The sequence below is a fragment of the Canis lupus genome, chromosome 4, assembly GCF_048164855.1.
Source record: "Canis lupus baileyi chromosome 4, mCanLup2.hap1, whole genome shotgun sequence".
NCBI lineage: Eukaryota > Metazoa > Chordata > Mammalia > Carnivora > Canidae > Canis > Canis lupus.
This window is the reverse complement of record NC_132841.1, coordinates 10833951-10854702: the sequence shown is the minus strand read 5'-3', so window position 1 is coordinate 10854702 and position 20752 is coordinate 10833951. Positions and strand designations below refer to the sequence as shown.

At 43.0% G+C, this 20752-nt stretch overlaps 1 protein-coding gene across 2 annotated transcripts; it reads right to left on the bottom strand.

Annotated features, from left to right (window-relative positions):
- Positions 1–1147: 1147 nt before the first annotated feature.
- On the bottom strand, positions 1148–20170 carry CCSAP (centriole, cilia and spindle associated protein). Of its 2 annotated transcripts, none has more exons than XM_072823131.1 (3): positions 19759–20170; positions 6597–6865; positions 1148–5280 (listed from the first exon to the last, which is right to left on the bottom strand). In XM_072823131.1, exons 1-3 carry the CDS (start codon positions 20153–20155, stop codon positions 5104–5106), a joined length of 843 nt encoding a protein of 280 aa, XP_072679232.1. In that variant the 5' UTR covers positions 20156–20170; the 3' UTR covers positions 1148–5103. The 2 variants fall into 2 exon arrangements, with proteins under 2 accessions (XP_072679232.1, XP_072679233.1); XM_072823132.1 differs by lacking the exon at positions 19759–20170 and adding an exon at positions 7946–8118.
- Between the last annotated feature and the right edge of the window lie 582 nt (positions 20171–20752).

Genomic DNA, 20752 nt, shown 5'->3' with positions numbered 1-20752 from the left:
CCAGTGCTACTTGGATCTGGATCTGTCACCATCTTGCGATCAACGTGAAATGTGGGAGGTATCTATCAGCTGAGGTCTCAAATGTTTGGTATGCTAATTGGGGTCAGCTCCACAGGTGAACAGTGTGAACCAGGTGAGCAGGTCATGGGTGAGTAAAGCTCATAAATAACTTTGTAGAATCCCTATGCTCACTCCAGTACTTCCTGGGTCCTCTAGCCCAACACTTCCACCCCACTCCAGTAAGTGAGTCCCAGCCCCAACTCCTTGGTACCACAGCCTCTACCAAATGGAAAAGAAACTCCCTTCCCTCAGAAGGCTCTTGCAGGCTACTGTTGGCCTGGGGCTCCAGCATGAAAAATGGAGGCAACCAAGAAGAGGGCATTGCCCCCACTCCTTCTGAGCTCTCGCACTTGTTTTTGTGCCACAAGCCAGGCTTCTCTAGGATCTCTGTACCATTGTGCTCACTTCTCTATTTGGGGCCATGTTGCATTCTGGCTGGGAGATACCAGAGGAAATACAAACTGGTGAAATCACCACTTCAGTTGTACTTAGAATTCTGGCGTTCTCCCTAACCTGCTTGGTGTTGTTTACTTCTTCAAGTCTTCCAATGGTTGTGCCATACATTCTGTCCATTCTGTTTTATTGCTATGTTCAGTGAGAACAAAAGGTGTGTGTTAACTCCACCTAATCTGGAACACAAACCTTCTCTACGATATTAAGAGAAAGATATGATAGAACATGTATGGCATTACATACTTGTGCACCCTCCAAAAAACATTCATCTAACTCCATAGATAAGTGTTTAGAGAAAAGGTCTGCGAGCTTACATACCTAACACTGGTTTCCTCTAAGAAGGGATGCAGAACTTTGGTCATGGGGTGGTACTGAAAGAAATTTCACTTTTTTACTCTATGTTTCTTTTAAATTATTTTAACTAGGCACTATTGCTTTTGTAATTTTCAAAATAGGAAAGTGTGAGGAAAAGACTAGGAAAACTTCATAGTTCAACTCAAAGTATATATACAGAAAGTATCTTTTCCTGGGTACAAAATATCTTATTAAACATTTGTCTCCTAAAATATCCATTTAGGAGTCAACATGATCATACATTTTTTTCTAATCAGAATTATTTCCCACAAAACAGAAATTTCAGTCTGTAATATTAACTTTATTCACATTTTTCCAAGAAATTGCAATATTAAATATAAGCTAAAAGCAATACATAGTTCTTAGAAAATACAACCCAAAATTCTCATTGCCTGAGCTTTGTGATTATAGGTTCCCAGCCTTTGTTCCTTCAGAATGTTAAATTGAAGTCTGTACTCAAAATAAACATATAACTATAGGGGGAGACTGTTCTTAAGTACAGTTTTGCTAATTATAAAAGAAATCCAAAGAGAGGCTTCTGATGTCTTCATGCAGGTGTCCTGACTTTCAAAATGGCAATAAGTATTAAAAGAAGCAACTTATTTCCATCTCACACTCATAGGCTTGAAGGGAGCAAATCTGGGTATCTAGACATAGCTCCTTGCAAAGAATTTGGTATTAGGCATATACTTACACCGGTTAACTCCCTATTCATTCTGTTGTACAAAAATCCATTTCAAATGCAAATATTTTGAAATGATCAGGTCATTTTTTTAGGACTCCTTTTTACATATTATGGAACTTATCACCAGACTATAGTGAGGACATTATGAGTCAGGCATTAGCATTTTAATATCAAACCAAATACAGAATCAAGATAAACAAACATTAGCACCATTTTTACTTTAGTCCAGGGTAAAACTATCCATGAAACTATTTTTTACTGAAGTAGTCAACAAGAAAAGTTGTTTTCACTTCTAACATATGCTTTGCCTCTCTCCCTCTTTGCCAATAATACTTTTGAACATTTTAAATACCACGTACTACTATAAACATTCCATTTTTAAAGTTTATGCTCAGTATAGCATTTCAAGTTAAAGGAGGAGGGGAATCACTACAGATTCTTTTTAACCCTGCCAAGAGTGCCGAATTCTGTTTTGGAAGGTGACTTCTAAAAACTCACAGACACCTTTCATGCAAGTTAGTTAACTGACTTGGAGTGATCTCACAACCACACCTTTCAAGTTATTAGCAATTTTTATTTAATGTAACAATGACAAAGCTATTACATATGAAGTGCCATAAATATGCGTGTACTACATCATGATCAATTAAGATAACCTACATCCTATTATGTGTTTAGTAAACTTTAAAAAAAATATATGTGTGTGCTTACAAATGTTATGGCGATGGAGGAACAAATATATATATATATATATGTTTATATATATATTTTTATATATATAAAAAACCAGAGGTACCAAGTGTTTTGATACCTCCTAAATAAGAGCAGCCTTTTAGGTTTTATTTTATTTTTATTTTTTTATTTTTTTATTTTTTTATTTGCCTTTTAGGTTTTAAAAGAAAGAATAGATTCCTATTTACTTCTCATTCACTTTGGTCCAGCAGAGTGCTAGATGTTATTCAATACTGTATTACTGCTTTTAATAAAGGTAACACAGAAAACATGTTTATGGCAAACTGTTTTAATTTTAAAACCAAAATTTAAAAGAGTCTTATGTAGCAATTATTCTATCTTTCATTTTAAATGTCACTGGATTCTCAACAGTTTCAAACTTTTCAACATGAAAGGTAATTTTAAACTGTCTTTCAGTTTGTCCCATGAATTAGAAACATAATTAAAACTACATTAGTTTCTAGAGTGAGAAGGAAAAAGACCATCAAATTGTTATCACTTAAAAAAACATCATGGGCTCAAAAGGTAATTTTCACCTCTAAAAAGAAAAGACACCCTAACTAACTAATGACTTGGGCATAGGAAGGGCACTCACAATTAATTCAGATTGATTTATTCATTGTGCATACATATTAAAAGTACTCTAAAAATTGTGATCACTTGTCCTCTACTTAAAAAGGGGGGGGGGGGGGGAAACTGGCCAATATTGCCTCCTAGGTTTTATCTCCATCTGGAGTTTTCAGTAGTAAGAATGTTAGATACGAGTCTGTTCTCTAAAGGAGAGAGAGAGTCTGGCTCGGTCAAAGCCTAGAGAAAGTTGAGTTTCTAAGGCAGCCTGTCAGCGTGGGGCCTAAGCTACCCCCAAGGCTAGCTTCCCTAAGATTGTCAGGTGCAACAGGAACGCTTGAGCTTCATGGCTAAAACCAAACATGCAAGAAGTGGTTTGAAAGGAACAGTTTTTACAGTCAGCTACACCATCACAATGCCACATGATTTTGATTGTTAGGTACCTGCAGTGTTTAAGGACTTGAACAATAATTACGGCAACAATCACCAGAATTATTAGCAAGGTTGTTTGGACCAACATATAGAACTTCTTGTTAAATATACATCTCAAAGATTAGGAGAGCTCTCTATGTAAAAGAATTCATTTCAAAATGATGCAAACATTTAAAAAGTACTTTTTTAAAAGCTCATGATTAGGTGAGTTTTCAAAGTTTACTACAGTATTACAATGATACTGTGGGAAGACTTTATGTAGAATAAAACATATCTGTGTTCTAAAAATTGACAATGGGGGCACCTGGCTGGCTCAGTCAGTACAGCATGTGACTCTTGCTCTGAGGGTCATGAGTTCAAGCCCCATGTTGGTTGTGGAGCCTACTTAAAAAAAAAAAAAATAAATAAAAAATAAAAATAAAAAAGTTAAAACTGAACATGATACTTCAAAGATCCAGAGTAAAAAATATCAAGGAAATTTTCAACCTCACATCTAACAGCAAACTTTATCTGCCCATCTCCAGGTGCCTGGCCTAGTCAAAAGGAGTCTCTTACAGAGAATTTAGCACTCAACCTTCCTGTAGATTTTTCTCTATCTGCTGGATGGAAACCAAGGGTTTCTTAAAACCATTTTTCTACCCCAAAAGCAATTGTACCAGGGAAGGAGCACTTTGTTTACATACTCACATCTGTGCCTAGACACACACCACCATTCTCCCACTGTAAGTTCTCTGTAACACCTGCTGCCTAGTCATGTGTTTCAGCCAGAAGTCTGAATAATGTACATCATTGAGGCTTTGTTATAAATGAGTCTGTAGGGGAGAAGTGCAGAAAGGAGGGGTGGGCCACATCTCTAATTGGTATCAAAACATTTGTCCCCCATCCCCAGTGAGCAAAACAATCTCAGCATAATTAAATGAAATTTCACATTGTAAGTTCTAAACATCATTGCCAACTATTATATATAGAAGAGGCAAAAATCCACAGTGCATATGTGCCAAAAGGCCAGACTGCAGCAAGGAATGATTCCCCATTATGTGTTTTAAAAAAAAAAAAGTTGCAATAATAAAAAAAAAGTTTCAAAAGAAACTTCAGTACTACTCTAAATACATGGCACTAGCACTTCATTCACTGGAATGCTTTTGATCTATTAAACTATGAAATAATAAGTGCCTCAATGACAATTTAAAGAGAAAAGAGGACCCTCAACCCAACCCAGATAATTCTTAAATTCAGTCTGCGTGACGTGATGCCGAATCTGAAACACAAATAAGTTTAATTTTTCAGGAACTACCAAGATTCTGGTTTCACTACACAGGAGTCAGTATTAGTGTTGAAACTCACTTTTAACAAGCTATTCTTTCACATAGAAAACTCCACATAAGGAAAATGGGTCTTAAGCTGCAAGTTGGAATGATCTTACTGGCTATGGAATCTGAAAGTTATTAGAACAGGATGAAAATAGGCTCCGGCTAAACTGATGAAAATATTGAATGTTAAGCATCTGTAGCCATTTAAAGGCATTCGGTGTCGGTGTCTGAAAAGATTAAGATGCTTTAAAACAAAACCCTTATAAGAATATCAAATATTTAGGGAATTATCTCCATAAATAACCAAATGTCTATGGCTTCAACTGTCACCCTACGGCTGAGGTAGGTGACCAGGATCCGTCGAGACAGAGCAGTCTTTAGGAAATTCCCTATGAAAAACCTTAAATAATCTGTTGGTTTCTTAAACCTGTCTCTGTTTTCTTTTGATGGTTTTTCTCTTGTTCTTTCTTTATACCTTTTCAAAGAGGCTGTCCCAGCAACCGTGTCTGCTTATGCTCGTGCTGAATAGCACCTCATATATTCTGTCATCCACGGGTTCTCGGAGGCGGAAGGCTTCACCCGTCTGTTCTTCTCCACCTCCACGGAGTGAGCACGCTGCCTCTGGGTGACCAGTTTCCTTTTTTCCACCTGTCTTCTGTTCTTGGCTCGTAATGCTGATTCATGAATCTAAGTCACAAGTAAAAAATTATTCTTACTTCCAAAATAAAAGTATAAAAACTTATGTGGCATTTGCAATAATTTTCAAGAATTCCTGCAGTGAAGCTACCCCCAGGTCACCCGAAGCAGGGCAGAGGCAAGCCCAGCCTCCTTACATTCCTGTGTGTAAAAGCTCCTTGGGAACAGCCGTTCCCTTGCCCACTGTAAGTGACAGAGACAGGCAATCACAAGAGATGTCCACTGGACTGAATCTTAGATAGAAATGGTAAACAACTAATTTGCAACATGCCCCTAGAAATTGGCTCTGGAAAGTTATTGAAAAAGCTGAGCATTAAGCCTGGATAAGTATTCCATTAAAAGACTTTAAGTATTTTTACGGCAATATATTTTTTTTTAAAAAGTCTCAAGGGATTTCACCACTTAAAAGACATTTTCACACTATAAACTCTGTTAAACTTAAAACAAAACAAAACAAAACTCTGTTAAACTTAATCCCATGGAATTACCATAGTCTTTTGTTAAACCACAGCTTCATTGTCTCAAATATCACTCCAAAAAACACCATCTGCTAGGGTTCGTTCAGAAGTATGTTCGGTAAAAGTCTGATTATAGTATTTCATCAGAATTCAAATTGTTTGTACTTTCTGCTTCATTCCATTCACTCTTTGCTCTAGGCTGTGGGAGCTGTGCTGACACTAACATACATCACTGTTCTGGGGCTCCACACATGAAGACCTCCTGCCAGACACGTTCTCAGGACTAAGTATGAGACAACCAAGGTTCCAAGGAGCAAAAGCCACTGGATGTGGATGAGCAGGGGAAAACATAATCATCCAAATATAATGCAAAGAACAAAAGGGAGTCTATAGCAGATGCCAAGAATGAGAGGAGAAGCCATCTAACAGGAGAAAACAAAGGAGTCAAGGGATACCAGTGATCAATCCTAAAGGAACTGGAAACCTCTCAAGAGGCCCATGGCAAACCCAGATGGGCAGCTGCCAGCCCTGGTTGTGCTTCTCCTGTGCCCCAACTGGCCTCCTAGGAACCTGAAAACCCTGACTCCAGCCACTTCTTCACCTGGCTCCAAGTTGGGTAAACCTTCCAGACACCAACTAACTCCCAGCAAAATCCCTCAATCTGCTGGGAAGGTAACGCCCAGAGAGATGCCCAGTCCTGGGCTTTCCTTGTCCCCCACCTGCCCCCACCATCCCCTAGACCTACCATGACCCAAAGCATTGCAGTGAGCACAGGACCTGTTTACAGGAGCACAGCCCAACCCCCATCCTCCAGGGAAAGGCAGAGAAGCTGGGTGCACACGAACCCACCTCATGCACTGAGGCGGAAGCACAGACGTTGTGAGTTTTTTGGCTTCCTGTATCCATCTGTTTTTCTCCCCACCCGTAAAGGGCAAATGGATGCTTGTTCTCTTTTATTCTACTTGATGATCTTTGAGGACTTTTGACTGCTTTCCTATTTCCTCTAGCAAGTAAGGCACTTTGTTGCTGTCGAGGTTCAGTACTGTTAAGTAACTTGTCAGTCTCTTTTGTTCTGATCTGTTGTTCAGGTTTTTCTTTTAGATCTTTCACTTCCAGTGCTAAAAAAAAAAAAAAAAAAGGAGATAAAACAAAATGAGAATGTTGTAAAATCATGTTTACATAGAATTACTTTAAATATTTGGGTTGTAAAATTCACAATGCTTAATTCAGTAACTTTTTCACTGATAGCTCAATTCACAATTTCCTGGAAAGCAGAAATACAGAAACAAGTTAGTGCCATACTTTTCAGTCTATCCCATTTTAAAATCAACAAATACACCAAGATTGAACCAAGCCTATTCGAAAGAACAGATGTTTTTCATATTTTTAAAAAAGATTTTATTTATTTGAGAGAGAGAAAGCACAAGAGAGAGAAGAGAGCACAAGCAGAGGGAGGCACAGGCAGAAGGAGATGGAGAAGCAGACTCCTCACTGAGCAGAGAGCCCAACATGGGGCTTGATCCCAGGACCCTGAGATCATGATCTGAGCCAAAGGCAGATGCTTAACCAACTGAGCCACCCAGGTGCCTCCATATTATTATTTTTTTTAAGATCCGGTTTTTTTGGGATCCCTGGGTGGCGCAGTGGTTTAGCGCCTGCCTTTGGCCCAGGGCGCGATCCTGGAGACCCGGGATCGAATCCCACGTCAGGCTCCCGGTGCATGGAGCCTGCTTCTCCCTCTGCCTGTGTCTCTGCCTCTCTCTCTCTCTCTCTCTGTGACTATCATAAAATAAATAAAAATTAAAAAAAAAAATTTAAAAAAAAAAAAAAAAGATCCGGTTTTTTTTTGGGGGGGGGGTGCAGACATGGGGGGGGAGGGGGGGAGAGAGAGAGAATATCCCAAGCAGACTCCAAATCCTGGCACAAAACCCAACACAGGGCTCCATCTCAAGACCCTGAGATCATGGCCTGAGCCAAAATCACAAGTCAGATGCTCAACAGAGCTCTAGGCACCCCCATTTATTCATATTCTGAGATTAAGCATCTCAATTAAATTAAAAGCTAGAAAGCACCAGAGCCTAACAGCTTTCTCCACAACCCCAAAGTAGGCCCAGCCATCAATGTCTTGCTTCAGATAAAGATCTGGATTTGTGGTAATCACTCAGCAGCTGTAAAAGTTAGTTTTTAAGCCACTCAACTGGAGTTCCAGGATTCCATTTCTTCCTGACGGCACTATGATTGGGGAGAGCTCCCGATGGCTCTTACATGCTCAATGTCATTTCTTTTTGATGTTCCATGAATATGGAGAGCTCCCTATGCCTCTAACCTCTAACATGCTCCTTGTGAGAGAGAGCTGGTGACCGTAATTTGAAAAGTCCTCAGTCACAATAGGGAATGGTTTCCATAGTTACCTAGGTGCACAGCTACGCATTCCCAGCCTGAAGAACCAGAGAGGAGGGCTCCTGCTCTGAGGGCTTCCCCAACAAACACTTGCAATAGAAATGACTAAATGAATCAGAATCCACAGTCTACACAGTCCTAAATTCTGTCAGCAGAGTGGGAAAAACTCTGAAGGAAAATGGGACTGCCCTATCTGGGTTGAACACTGGACATTAAGAATACACTCTAAAACACACCCACTTCCCTTACTTTTTATAATTTTCATTACCATTTTTTTTTAAAGATTTTATTTATTCATGAGAGAGACAGAGACACAGAGACACAGGTAGAGGGAGAAGCAGGCTCCCTGTGGGAAGCCTGATGCGGAACTCAATCCCAGGATCCTGGGATTACAACCTGAGCCAAAGGCAGATGCTCAACCACTGAGCCACCCAGGTCCTCCATGATTTTCGTTGTTTTTTATAAACTTTTTATAAAAGTTATACTGTTTTGTTTAAACCTTTTGCAAGCTCATGTTTCATTTCGGCCTAAATTTACATTTTATTGACATAAAATTGGTATATATTATATAAATTTTTGGTGTACAGCATTATAATTTGAATATTTGAATACACTACAAAGTGATCACCACTGTAAGCCTATTACCATCCATCACTGTGTGACTGAGCCCCTTCACCCATTCTGCCCTCCTCTGGTAACCATCAATCTGTTCTCTGTATCCATGAGCTTTTGTTTTGTTCATTGATTTGTCTTGTTTTTTAGATTCTACATATAGGTGAGATCAAATAGTATTTGCCTTTCTTCATCAGATTTATTCACTTAATATGAAACCTTTTAGAAACACCCATATTGGGGCACCTGGGTGGCTCAGTGGTTGAGCGTCTGCCTTCGGCTCAGGTCATGATCCCGGGGTCCTGGGATCCAGTCCCACATCAGGCTCCCCACAGGGAACCTACTTCTCCCTCTGCCTATGTCTCTGTGTCTCTTATGAATAAGTAAAAAAATTTTTAAAAAGAGAGAAAGAAAGAGAGAGAGGAAGAAACAAACACCCATGTTGTTACAAATGGAAGATTTCCTGGCTTTTTTTTTTTTGTAGCTACTCAGTAATATTCCGTTGTATGTAAATATATGCCTTACCTTTTTTATCCATGCATCCATCAATGGCCACTTAGGTTGCTTCTTTATCTTGGGTACTGTAACTCATGCTGTGATAGGGCTGCCTATGTCTTTTCAAATCAGTGTTTTTGTATTCTTCAGATAAATACCCAGAAGTGGAATTGCTGGATCATATGGTCAGTTCTATTCTTACTTTTATGAGTAATCTCCAAACTGTTTTCCACAGTGGCTGTACCAACTTCTATTCCTACCAAGTGTATGAGGGCTTCCTTTTCTCCACATCCTTGCAACACCTGAGATTTCTATCCTATCTTTTTGGTAATAGCAATTCTAAGGTGTGAGGTGATTCGCATTTCCCTGATAATTACTGATGTTTAACATCTTTTCATATGCCTATTGGGCATCTGTATAACTTCTTTGGAAAAATGTCTATTCAGATCCTCTGCTCATTTTTTTTTTTCATTTGAGTTGTTTGGTTTTTTTGTTGTTGAGTTGTGTGAGTTCTCTATGTATTTTGGATATTGACCCCTTATGGGATATCTTATTTGCAAATATCTTCTCCCATTCAATAGGTTGCCTTTTTGTTGATGGTTTCCCTCACCGTGCAGAAGTTTTCAGCTTGTTGTATTCTCATTTATTTTTGCTTTAGTTTCCATTGCCTTTGGAATCAGATCAAAAAACACCTTGCTATGAGGAGCCTACTGCCTATGTCCTCGTCTAGGCATTTCATGGTTTCGGGTCTTTAATATACTTGAGTTACTTTTCGTGTCTGGTATAAGACTGTGATCTAGTTTTATTATTTTGAATAAGAGCTCCTTATGCATCTAGGGCTCCATTTCATTTACTCCAGCTGTTTAGGTCTTAAGGATACCCCTCACTTCAGATACTCCAGAATTTGTCTCTAGCTGATGATTTTATAGATTGCTATTCCAAAACCTCATCACTTCTTTAGGACATGCTCTTGTCTCTTACTATTTTTTTTTAAGATTATTTATTTATTTATTCATTCATTCATTCACAAGAGACAGAGACAGCCAGAGACATAGGCAGAGGGAGAAGCAGGCTCCCCGCGGGGAGCCCAATGCAGGACTCAACACTGCATCTTGCCCTGAGCCAAAGGCAGACTTTCAAACACTGAGCCACCCAGGTGCCCCTTGTCCCTTACTATTTTTAGTTGTGATTCTTTTCTTGCTTCTGTCCATGTTCCCTTTAGAGTGAGCCCCTGAAAAGGAAATCTTGATCCCAGGGCAGAAGTATAAGGAGCCTCAATAGATCATCTGTCATTTCTGTCTTCAGCAATGACCTTGACTCTACCAGACTGTTTCATTTATTACTATATATTTTAAGAAACAAACAATGCACTGACCCTGGAGTACCACTGTACCCTTTGTACCACTGTGCCATATCTTTAAACACAGCACTTGAGATGCCAATTTTCCATTTTACCATGAGATCTAAATCCATTCCTTGCTCAAACATTTCTGAGTGAAGTGTCCATCTTTGTTTTCTTCTTTGCTGGCTCTAGGAAGAGGGGGAAAGGAGCCCATCAAGATCAAGACAAAGGGAAACAGAAGGGGGGGGGGCAAAGCATGTGCAGTCACAGAACTGAGAAAGAGAAGGAAAACAATCTAAATCATCTTCCTTGATTCATTTCTCTTCTTCCTCTTCCTCTCCTACTCCATATGAGACTAACCTAGGTCTTCCAGAGAAGCCTACCCAGAGAAGGTAAAAATGATTTAAAGGACAAGCTAGCCAGGAGGAAAATAGAAAAGAGAATCTCAGCAAGGGGGAATGTCTTGTTCAAAGGCCTGGAGAGAAGAGGGAATATAAATAGTTCAAAATGACAAGTACACAGAGAGTCTATGGATGAAGGCACGGAGCAGGCAGCAAGGGTGAAATACGTTCTATGCCAAACTCAGGAATTTTATTTTATCCTGAAAATGATGAAGAATCACTAAAGGATTTTAAGCTGGAAAATGACATGCCCTATTTGCATTTTAGGAATAAGGCCTCCTGCGAAAGTGAAGGATGAGTTAGAGAAGTGAGGCCAGAAAGGCCAGCTACCAAATAATGGCAAAGCTTGGAGGTTGCGGGGGAAGTGGGGGGAAGTGGGGACCAATAGTCATGGTAAGGGTGGAGAGGCAAAAAAGGACCAGAGGGCACCCACTGGGCTTGGCAGGTGCTCAGACTCACTGGGCACTTGTGAACTACACACTCATCAGAACAGCAGGGAGGTGGTGCCAAAGCCTCTCCAGGGCAGACAGCCCAGCAATGCTGGGCAAGACTGACAGGTAAACACAGACACAACATAGCACTGGGAGCAAAGAGGGGTCTACTGCTCCCACAAGTGTTTGCAGTGGATGGTCAGGCCATCCCCCGAGAAAAGGCCCACCACAGAATAAGGAAAAGATACTCGCCTCAGATGTGAGATGCTTCTGGAACAACCAAGCAGCCACCCAGCCACTGGACACTTCATCTGTGACCCAGGAGAGAAGGTGGTGAATGAGCAGGTGGGAGCTGAGGTTTGAAGGTGAAACAGATTACCCAAGGAGCAATGCAGTCAGAGGGGAGAGTAGAGTCAGGTCCCTGGGGCCACCATTATTTAAGGAACAGCCAGGCTGAGGAAGGACAGCCCAAGAAGGAAAAAAGAATTGCCAGAAAAGTATAAAAACTAACCAGGTGAACAACTAAGGAAGACCGATAAAGAAGATAGCAATAGATAAATAGATAAAGGAGATAGCAATTAACTGCCAAATACGACAGGGAGGGTTAGTAAGATGAGGAGGAAGGGACATGGCATTTGGCCAGCAAGCTGTCCCATGGCTGACAGAAGGGAACATGGGGTTAGGGAACCAGACCACAGCGGGTTATGGGGTGAACAGAGTGGAGACTTCAGTTCTGATAACAGTGGGCTCCTGGACCAACCTTCCCCACCATGGATAAATAAAGGCTGCTATTAATAATCCAGAGTGTCCACAGGTACCCAACACAAAAAACTACACTCTTCTCTGGAGACCCAAGGCCTTAAATTATTCCTGCAAGTAATTTTTCAAACATAATTATGGGTACACCTGGGGGCTTGGTTGGTTAAGTGTCTGACTCCTGGTTTCAGCTCAGGTCATATAGTCTCAGGGTCATGGGATCAAGCCCCTCATTGGGCTCCACACTCAGTGCAGAGTTGGCTTGTCCTTCTCCTTCCCCTGCTGCTCCTTCCCCAGCTCGCACATGCATTCTCTCTCTTTCTCTCAAATAAATAAATAAAATCTTAAGAAAAAAAAAGAAAAGGGCAGCCCCGGTGGCACAGCGGTTTAGCTCTGCCTGTAGCCCGGGGTATGATCCTGGGGACCTGGGATCAAGTCCCACATCGGGCTTCCTGCATGGAGGCTGCCTCTCCCTCTGCCTGTGTCTCTGCCTCTCTCTCTCTCTCTCTCTCTGTGTCTCTATGAATAAATAAATAAAATCTTTAAAAAAAAAAAAAAGAAAATTAAAATAAGGGAAAAAAGATCATGGATTAATAAAAACACATAATAAAGAAGATCCACATAGCCAAGAGTTAGTTTGGGAAAAAAAACTAATAGAATTCATAAGTTTCTGGCAAGATTGATCAAGAAAGAAAAGAATAAAGAAAAGAAAAAAAAAGGAAAGTAAAGGATAGGAAAGAAAAGTAAAAAATAAACATAAGTAAAAATCTAACAAATAGAATTTAGATTAAATATACACCAATGACATGCGCATATGGTCCCTTCATCCCAAAAGCCCACTAGAGTGAAGGAAAAAAGGAAGAACTCACAGGATAAAAAGCAAGGGAGGCAATTTATCAGGCGTCAATAAAATTCTGGAAGCTAGAAAGTAGATGAAGATGTAGAAGTGACCTTGCAGAATTGAATAGGATGAATCCTAACTCCCTGTACAAGAAAGCCCCATAGGACACAAACTGAACCCCAGAGAACTGGAAAATGAAGTAGTAGGCTAGAGCAACAGATTGCCTTTTCCAAAGGTCCTGCATTAATCAGTGCCCCAGCCCACATGCTCTTCTGACAACAGAATATGAACATGCTTGTTGAGAATTGGGGTAGTGGACGGTTCTTCCCCTTGAACCTGCGTAGACTTTTGTAAGCAGGGAATGGGGTAAAAGGAGTGCTACAAGGCTCCTAGTGATAAGTCATAAAGAGCAATCCAGCATCTGCCCGGCTCTCTCTCAGGAACCCATGCCCTTGTTGGCCAGCCAGCATGTTATGAGAAAGGCCAGGGGCATGAAGATGTCACATACTAGTGTCCTAGCAGACAGCCCCCAGGCCTGGCACCTTCCAGCAGAGGCTGCAGACAGCAAAGAGTAGAAACAAGGCAAATCCCTGTACCCAGGCCAAATTTCAACCCACAGAAACCATGGGCAATAATAAACAAGTGTGGGAATCTTAAGCCACTAGTTTGCAGGGTAATTCTGTTATGTAGTTGTAGATACTTCTTGTGTAGTCTTCCCTCTAGTCCATAAGCACCCCCACATATAGAGTTCCTGAAAAGCTCTTCAAGCCTTACTCTTATATATGAGGAGACAGGCTAAGAGCAAACATGTGAGTATATCCTCTAAAAAGAAAAAGACCAAAATATACAGAAAAGACTAGGAAATGTAACAGAGCTCTCAAAGGATATTTATGGCTTTTTCTCTTTTTTTTTTTTTTTTTTTTTTGAGTTAAAAGAAATCCAAGAACAGGATGCTATTTTTTTATTTTTAATTTTTAAAAATAACACTTGGGACCAAAAAAATGTGATCTCTTCAAAATTTAAAACTAGATGCTAGAATTAAAAATTTTAGTGTAAAGTTTGGAAGATAAAATTGGTGAGTTCTCCAAGAACACAGAACTCAAAATTCCAATATCAAAGAAGTTTTAAATAAAAATGTTAGAGATTTGATCCAGGAATTACCCCATCCAAAAATTATAGAAAGAAAAAATGAATAGAGCACAAGAAATTATTTAAAAGAATGCTAGAAAATATTACTGAACTGTAAGAAAACTTTCCAGACTAAAGAGGCCCACCAAGTTGTCACCCTCACTGAATGATAAAAGACATACACATATCGGGTACCTAGCAGGCTCCGTTGGTAGAGCATGCAACTCTTGATCTCAGAGTGAGGAGTTCAAGCCCTACACTGGGTATAGAGCTTATATTAAAAAAAACAACAACAAAACAACAACAAAAAAACAAAACAAAACAAAAAACGTAGAATTTTAGAACACCTAGGATAAAGAGAATCTCTTAAAAAATGCCCCCGCTACAAAAAAAAAAAAAAAAAAAAAAAAACCCAAAAAACCACATTGGGTCAGAATGGCACAGTACTGTAAAATGCAAGACCAGGGGCACCTGGGTGGCTCAGTCAGTTCAGCATCTGCCTGGGATTGAGTCCCACTGGGGCTCCCTGGCTCAGCAGGGAGCCTGCTTCTCCCTCTCCTCCCCCACTCTTGCTTGCTCTCTCATTATCTCTTTCTCTCAAATAAATAAAATCTTTAAAAAATTTAAAAAATAATAAAACACAGACCAAAAATTAGGATTCAGTATAATAATGCCTTAAGACACTGAAATTTCCACCTTGCAAAATACCAATCCAACTTTGGATATAATAAAGGTATCTTCAGCCATGCAAGGTCACAAAATTATTACTTCCCATGCAACATTTCTCAGGACTTACGGAGTATGGATTACACCAAAAGGAAGGGATTAGCAACACAAAGGAACATTTGAGATTTATTTATTTTTTATTTTTTTTTAATTTATTTATTCATGAGAGAGAGAGAGAGAGAGGCAGAGACACAGGAGGAGGGAGAAGCAGGCTCCATGCTGGGAGCCCGACGTGGGACTCGATCCCAGGACTCCAGGATCGCGCCCTGGGCCAAAGGCAGGCGCCAAACCGCCACCCAGGGATCCCCGCATTTGAGATTTATAAGACATGGATCAGATAAAGGAGGTAAGCGAAAAAAGGAATACTCAGGCAAACAGTGAAGAGAACACCCAGACTGAAGCTGTGTCAGATGTGGGCAGCCTAAATAGGAATAGGAGGATTGGGTTCAAAAAAAAAAAAAAAAAAAAAACTCTAAGGAAAAGAAATTAAATGAATAGAATACCTAATGTGTCTAGTATATGACAAATTTTGAAGTACTACCAGACTATTTCAAGCTCAATTAGTGATGGGAATATAAAAAATATATAAGCAAACAAACAAAAGAAACAATGATTAACTTCAGGATAAACATAAATGAAAAGAAAATGTAGTCTAAATACACTACATGGTCCACATGTAAATACTATTTTACATAGCCACCATAATTCAAACACAGTGTTTCAACAAAATAGTCATATAGTTAATAATGTGGAACAAAATGGGTGCTGCTATATATGTCAGGGAGTAGAAGTGGCAGAGCTAAAATCTTAAGCTGAATCATCTCCCATGATGGGATGTCAATACATAATATTTAAAATAAAAAAGCCGACAGATAAGTCTAGATAAGAAGAGGGCGGCCAAGGCTGAAAAGAGCAAGGGGTATGGGTGGGAAATAGGTCAGAATTATTGGTTTTTTTTTTTTTTCATTTTAAGCATATTTTTTAAAATTATGCATATGCATAACTTAAAAAAAATTTTAAAAAGAAATGTGACAATGAAAAAAGGAATTAGAGACAGTCCAGACCTCTTCAAAGCATGTCACCGTAAACACTTTGACTACCACCCTTACCTCACACAAAAAAATGTCCTGACAGCTTTTTAGTCAAGGATCACTAGACATTTGCGAAAACTCTGTAACATGAAATAAAGGTTTATAGGCAAAAAGAACCAAAAATGGGGATAGGGTGGGGAACCAGAGACTATGCTATAGAAATTCACGGAGAAGAAAACAAAGAACTTCTAGTAATATCCTCCGCAAGATAACAGAAAATACTATGTGGATGAATCAAGAACAGAATACTATTTTTTAAGAAAAAATAAAAAGAGGAAGGGAGGGGGCGAGAGGGCAGGAAGAAAGCAAGCAAGTCCAGAGAATAAAATTAAATAAATTTAAAAGTAAATAGGATCCCACCAATAAAGAAAAAAATGTAGGGGATCCCTGGGTGGCTCAGCGGTTTGGTGCCTGCCTTTGGCCCAGGGCGCGATCCTGGAGTCCCGGGATCGAGTCCCGTGTCAGGCTCCCGGCATGGAGCCTGCTTCTCCCTCCTCCTCTGCCTCTCTCTCTCTCTATCATGAATAAATAAATAAATATTTTTTTAAAAATGTAATAGAAGAGTTGGAAGATATAATTGAGAATATCACCCAGAAAAACAGAAGAAAAAGATGAAAATAGGGGGTGGGTGCATATTAGAAAATCAGGGGATAAATTCCTGAAGTCTAATATCCAACTAAGGAGTTTAGAAAAAAAGGAACAGGAACAGAAATAGAAATAACAAAAGCATAAAAAAAAAAAAGAAATAACAAAAACAATCCAAGAAAACTTACCAAAATTACAAAGCAGGAATTTCACTGTAAGGACTCACCAAGCACACTGGAGGAAAACAGACTTAGATCAAGGAAAAAATTCAGGACGCAAAGGACAAAGAGAAGACTCTAAAAGCTTCCTGAGGGTGGAGACATGTCCTCAAGAATCAGGAGGACTTGGGACTGTAACAGCAAATACTATACGTTACAACACAACAGAGCAATGCCTCCAGATTTTTTAATTTTTAAAATTTATTTATGATAATCACAGAGAGAGAGAGAGAGAAAGAGAGGCAGAGACATAGGCAGAGGGAGAAGCAGGCTCCATGCACCGGGAGCCCGACGTGGGATTCGATCCCGGGTCTCCGGGATCGCGCCCTGGGCCAAAGGCAGGTGCTAAACTGCTGCGCCACCCAGGGATCCCCTGCCTCCAGATTTTTTAGAGACAATACTTCCAACCTAGAATTCCATCCTCAGCCACAAACCCACTAAATCATGAGGGCAGATTAATGCTATTTTTTGACATCCAAGGTCTTAGAAAATTAACTTATGTACTCTTCTTCTCAGGAAGCTACTAGAAGACAACTCCAACAGGAGGGGTGAAGCAAGATGGAAGATGATGTAAGGGCCACACAAAGGCTCCTACCCAAGAGAGAAGCCAAGGAGTCTGCAGGGTGGTGGCCAAGAGCCCTCCCAACATGGAACTGGCAGGCAGCAGGCTGCAAGAGCAGCAACCAGGCCAATAGGAAGTAGGTCAGAGGCCCGGGGAGGGATGTCTTAAGATGTCGAGAGTGATAGTGAACCTGATGTGTTGGTTGTATTGTGAAAGAGAGAAAAGGGAGTCATGGCAAACAATATTGGGCAGCTTTGAGCAACATTTTCCAGGCACCATACTGCAGACGCTAATTGTAATCTAAAAACTCTGTGCTGACATATTACGAAGATGTGGGAAGGGGCCATGTGTAGGGGTTAGGAGGGGGTAAAAAGAATTAAAGCCAATAAATAATGCTAAAAACCGGTAAAAAAAAAAATTAAGTACCAATACTATTAAATGCAAATAGTAATTACTTATTGGTATTTACAAGTAACAATCTCCATGTTACTTGGAGAAACAGAAATCAACACCAAGGGAAAAACCAGAGGAGTAGAAAGTGGACCCCTAAGGAACAGGTAATTGGTCTGTGTCTGGCGAGGGAGCTGCTGGATTGTTGTAATAGGCCACACAGAACTATAGGATCCTATGTGCACACGTGGCTTCGGTAAAAACACGAACCAAATGTTTATGTTCTACAGAAACTCAAGAGTGCTCATCATTCTAGTATATAAAACCATCCACTGAAAACAAGGATTTTCAGTCCCACCAGACACAGGAATCATCAGGCGGGAGCAGAGCAAATGATCCTGCAATTAGGAGTCCTGGACTCAGCAAACATCCTTTCTTCTGCCTGATGCCTTAAACCAGAATATTAGCAGAGAAGAAACAACTGGCCTTAGCCACTGGTAGGATTCAGTGTCTCTAAGGAAACCAAAATAATCAGGAACTCAGGCAAACACAGGCACCATCCATACTACAATGCTATCTAAAAATTGCATTTATATACCCACAGAAATAATTGACACCCCTTTCACAAACAATGGAAAGGAAGGGCCAGAAGGAGAAAAGCATGTCCCGTCTGATAAAGTACATTTCACAACTTAGCTGGTAGATCTGTGCCACAGGAATAAACCAGAAGGCCCGTTCCCCTACCCCCACCACCTTCTGTTATTGGAATTCCTACCAGTGATCCCTGAAGCTAGGACTCATGCTTCTAGATATTCGGCAACCTCTGGGAATTTACAAGGAACCCGAGGATGGAGCGCAGCTCTGGCACAGATGTTGAACTGAGAAGAACTGAAGAGCACAGTAGCCTGGCTCTTTGACTCAAAGGTTACATCTCCTCTCCTCCTCGGCCTATTACAGAGAGGCGAGGAGGACAACCTGAAAAGAGTGGATTAATTGCCACTCACAATGCCCTAAAGCAACAAGATGCCACTAATCATTTACCGAGCTTCCATTTCTTCATCTATAAAATTGAGATTAAAATTTCACCATTTAGAATTATTTTGAACATTAAATGGGAAAATACATATTCTAAGTCCTCTAAGTGACTGGAGGCATAATAAGCTCTCAATAATTTTTGGTTGTTTTAATCGCCAGAGGGGTTTTTAAAATCGAGGGACCCCGGCCCGGCGTGGAGGGCGAGAGGTTGTGGGGCCAAGGCTGGGGAGCAGCAGGAAGGACCCTGGTTACTGCAGGCTGTATCCTGCCTGAGGCTCTGAATCTGGCCCTGAGCACCAGCAGCGACCATGCAGCCGGCTCTCAAGCGGAGCCCCCAGCTCCGCAGCCGTCTGGCCAGGAGAGAAGGTGCCGGGCCACGGCTGAAACCAGGCACGCAGCCCCGGAGAGCTGCCGCCCTGCCTCTGCACCAGGATGCGCTTCTGGGGTGGATGGGCCCGGGGTGGAGAGGGCCGAGCACTTGCAAGGAATGTTCTCCCCCCAACTAGGAGTTACGCAACAGCCTGCGTAAACAAATTCGAAATATTCTTTAGGCAAGAGGCAGCGAGATTAGAGTTAACAGAGAAAACCGCGGCCCCAATCACCAGACTGAAAGCCTGGCTCTGATTCTTAACCTGTCGCCGCAGGTGCTCTCGGAGAATCGGGTGAAAGCTGGGCTAGTCGGCGGGGAAAAGGGGCGCTAAGATATAAATAGATGGGGTTTTAGAGCTCACGAAGGCGACCACGGCCCTGGGGTGAAGGAGACCTGCAGTTGAGCGGCACCTCAACTGAATTCACAACTGGCTCAACCCAGAGCCACCGATGACGGAAATCAAGGGTGGGAGGGCGGAGGCGGGGCTGACATCATCCTTATTTTGTCAAGGGATGTGGATTCTTCCTCTACCCCGGGGAGGGGGGCGGGGGGGGTAGGGCTTGCCTCGCGCGCTGCGACACCCGGAGCCGGGCCGCTCGGACCCGGGCGCAGCCCCTCCGCCCAGTACCTGGCACAGCCGCCGCCGCCGCCGCCGCGCTCTCCGCGTCCCGGGCCTCCTCGGCCTCCGCCGCCTCCGCCGCCTCCGCCGCCTCGGCGCCCTGCTCCTCCGCCGGCCCGCGCGCCCGCCGCTCCGGCCCCTCCCGCGCCGCGGGCTGCGCGGGCGGCGAGGCGGGGGCGCAGGGGGGCGCGGGGCCCGCGGCGCCCGACGACGCCGACGACGCCGAGTCGTCCGAGGTGCCGGCCGGGCCCCAGTCGTCCCAAAGCCAGGGCGCGTGCGCCTGCTCCAGCAGCCGGCGGCCCAGGCGGTAGTGCAGCAGCTCGCGGTAGCACGGCCCGTACTCGTCCCAGCGCGGCTCCCGGTAGCGCTTCATGTACTCGCTCTTCACCCCGCTGCCCGGGGACATGGTGCCTCCCGCCGGCTCGAGCGCCAGCCGCTCCGCGCCGCCGCCTACGGAACCCGGGACACGACGGAGGCAGCCCCGCCCCTCCCGCCGGCCCGGCCCGGCCCGCCGCGACGTTTAAACCCGGAGCCCCGCCCGCGCGGGGCGGGCATGGGGGCGGGGGCATGGGGCGGGGCGGGGGCATGGGGCGGGGCGGGGGCGGGGCGGGGGCATGGGGCGGGGGCGAGGGGCGGGGGCGAGGGGGCGGGGCGCGGGGCGGCCGGGCCGGGAAGGGGCGGGTCCCGGGAGGACCGCCAGGTAGCGTCCGGTGACCCAGTCCTGACAGCCCCGGCGGGTGCCGGGCGGGAGACTCCTGCAGGCTGGCGGAGCGGCCCGGACCGCGGGGGCCACCCGGGGGGGCCGCCAGAGGCTGCGGGCCGGGTGACAGGGCCGCGGGAGGCCGGGGGGGCGGGGGGCGGGGCGCCCTGCAGGCTTACCTCCTGGGTGCCGCGGCGCCCGGCCGGCCCTCTGTGCGCTCGGCGCAGCAGCTCGGAGCGGCCGGCTCTCCCCGCGCTTTCCTCCCGAGCAAGATGTCGCCGACGGCGCGGCGGCCCGCGTCCC

Coding starts and splice junctions, on each gene's coding strand:
- CCSAP (XM_072823131.1), bottom strand. CDS start 20,155: ATGTCCCCGGGCAGCGGGGTGAAGAGCGAGTACATGAAGCGCTACCGG. Junction 6,866..19,758: donor GGCGGCGGCGGCTGTGCCAG/GTACTGGGCGGA, acceptor TTTTTTTTTTAG/CACTGGAAGTGAAAGATCTA. Junction 5,281..6,596: donor CTTCCGCCTCAGTGCATGAG/GTGGGTTCGTGT, acceptor CTTGTGACTTAG/ATTCATGAATCAGCATTACG.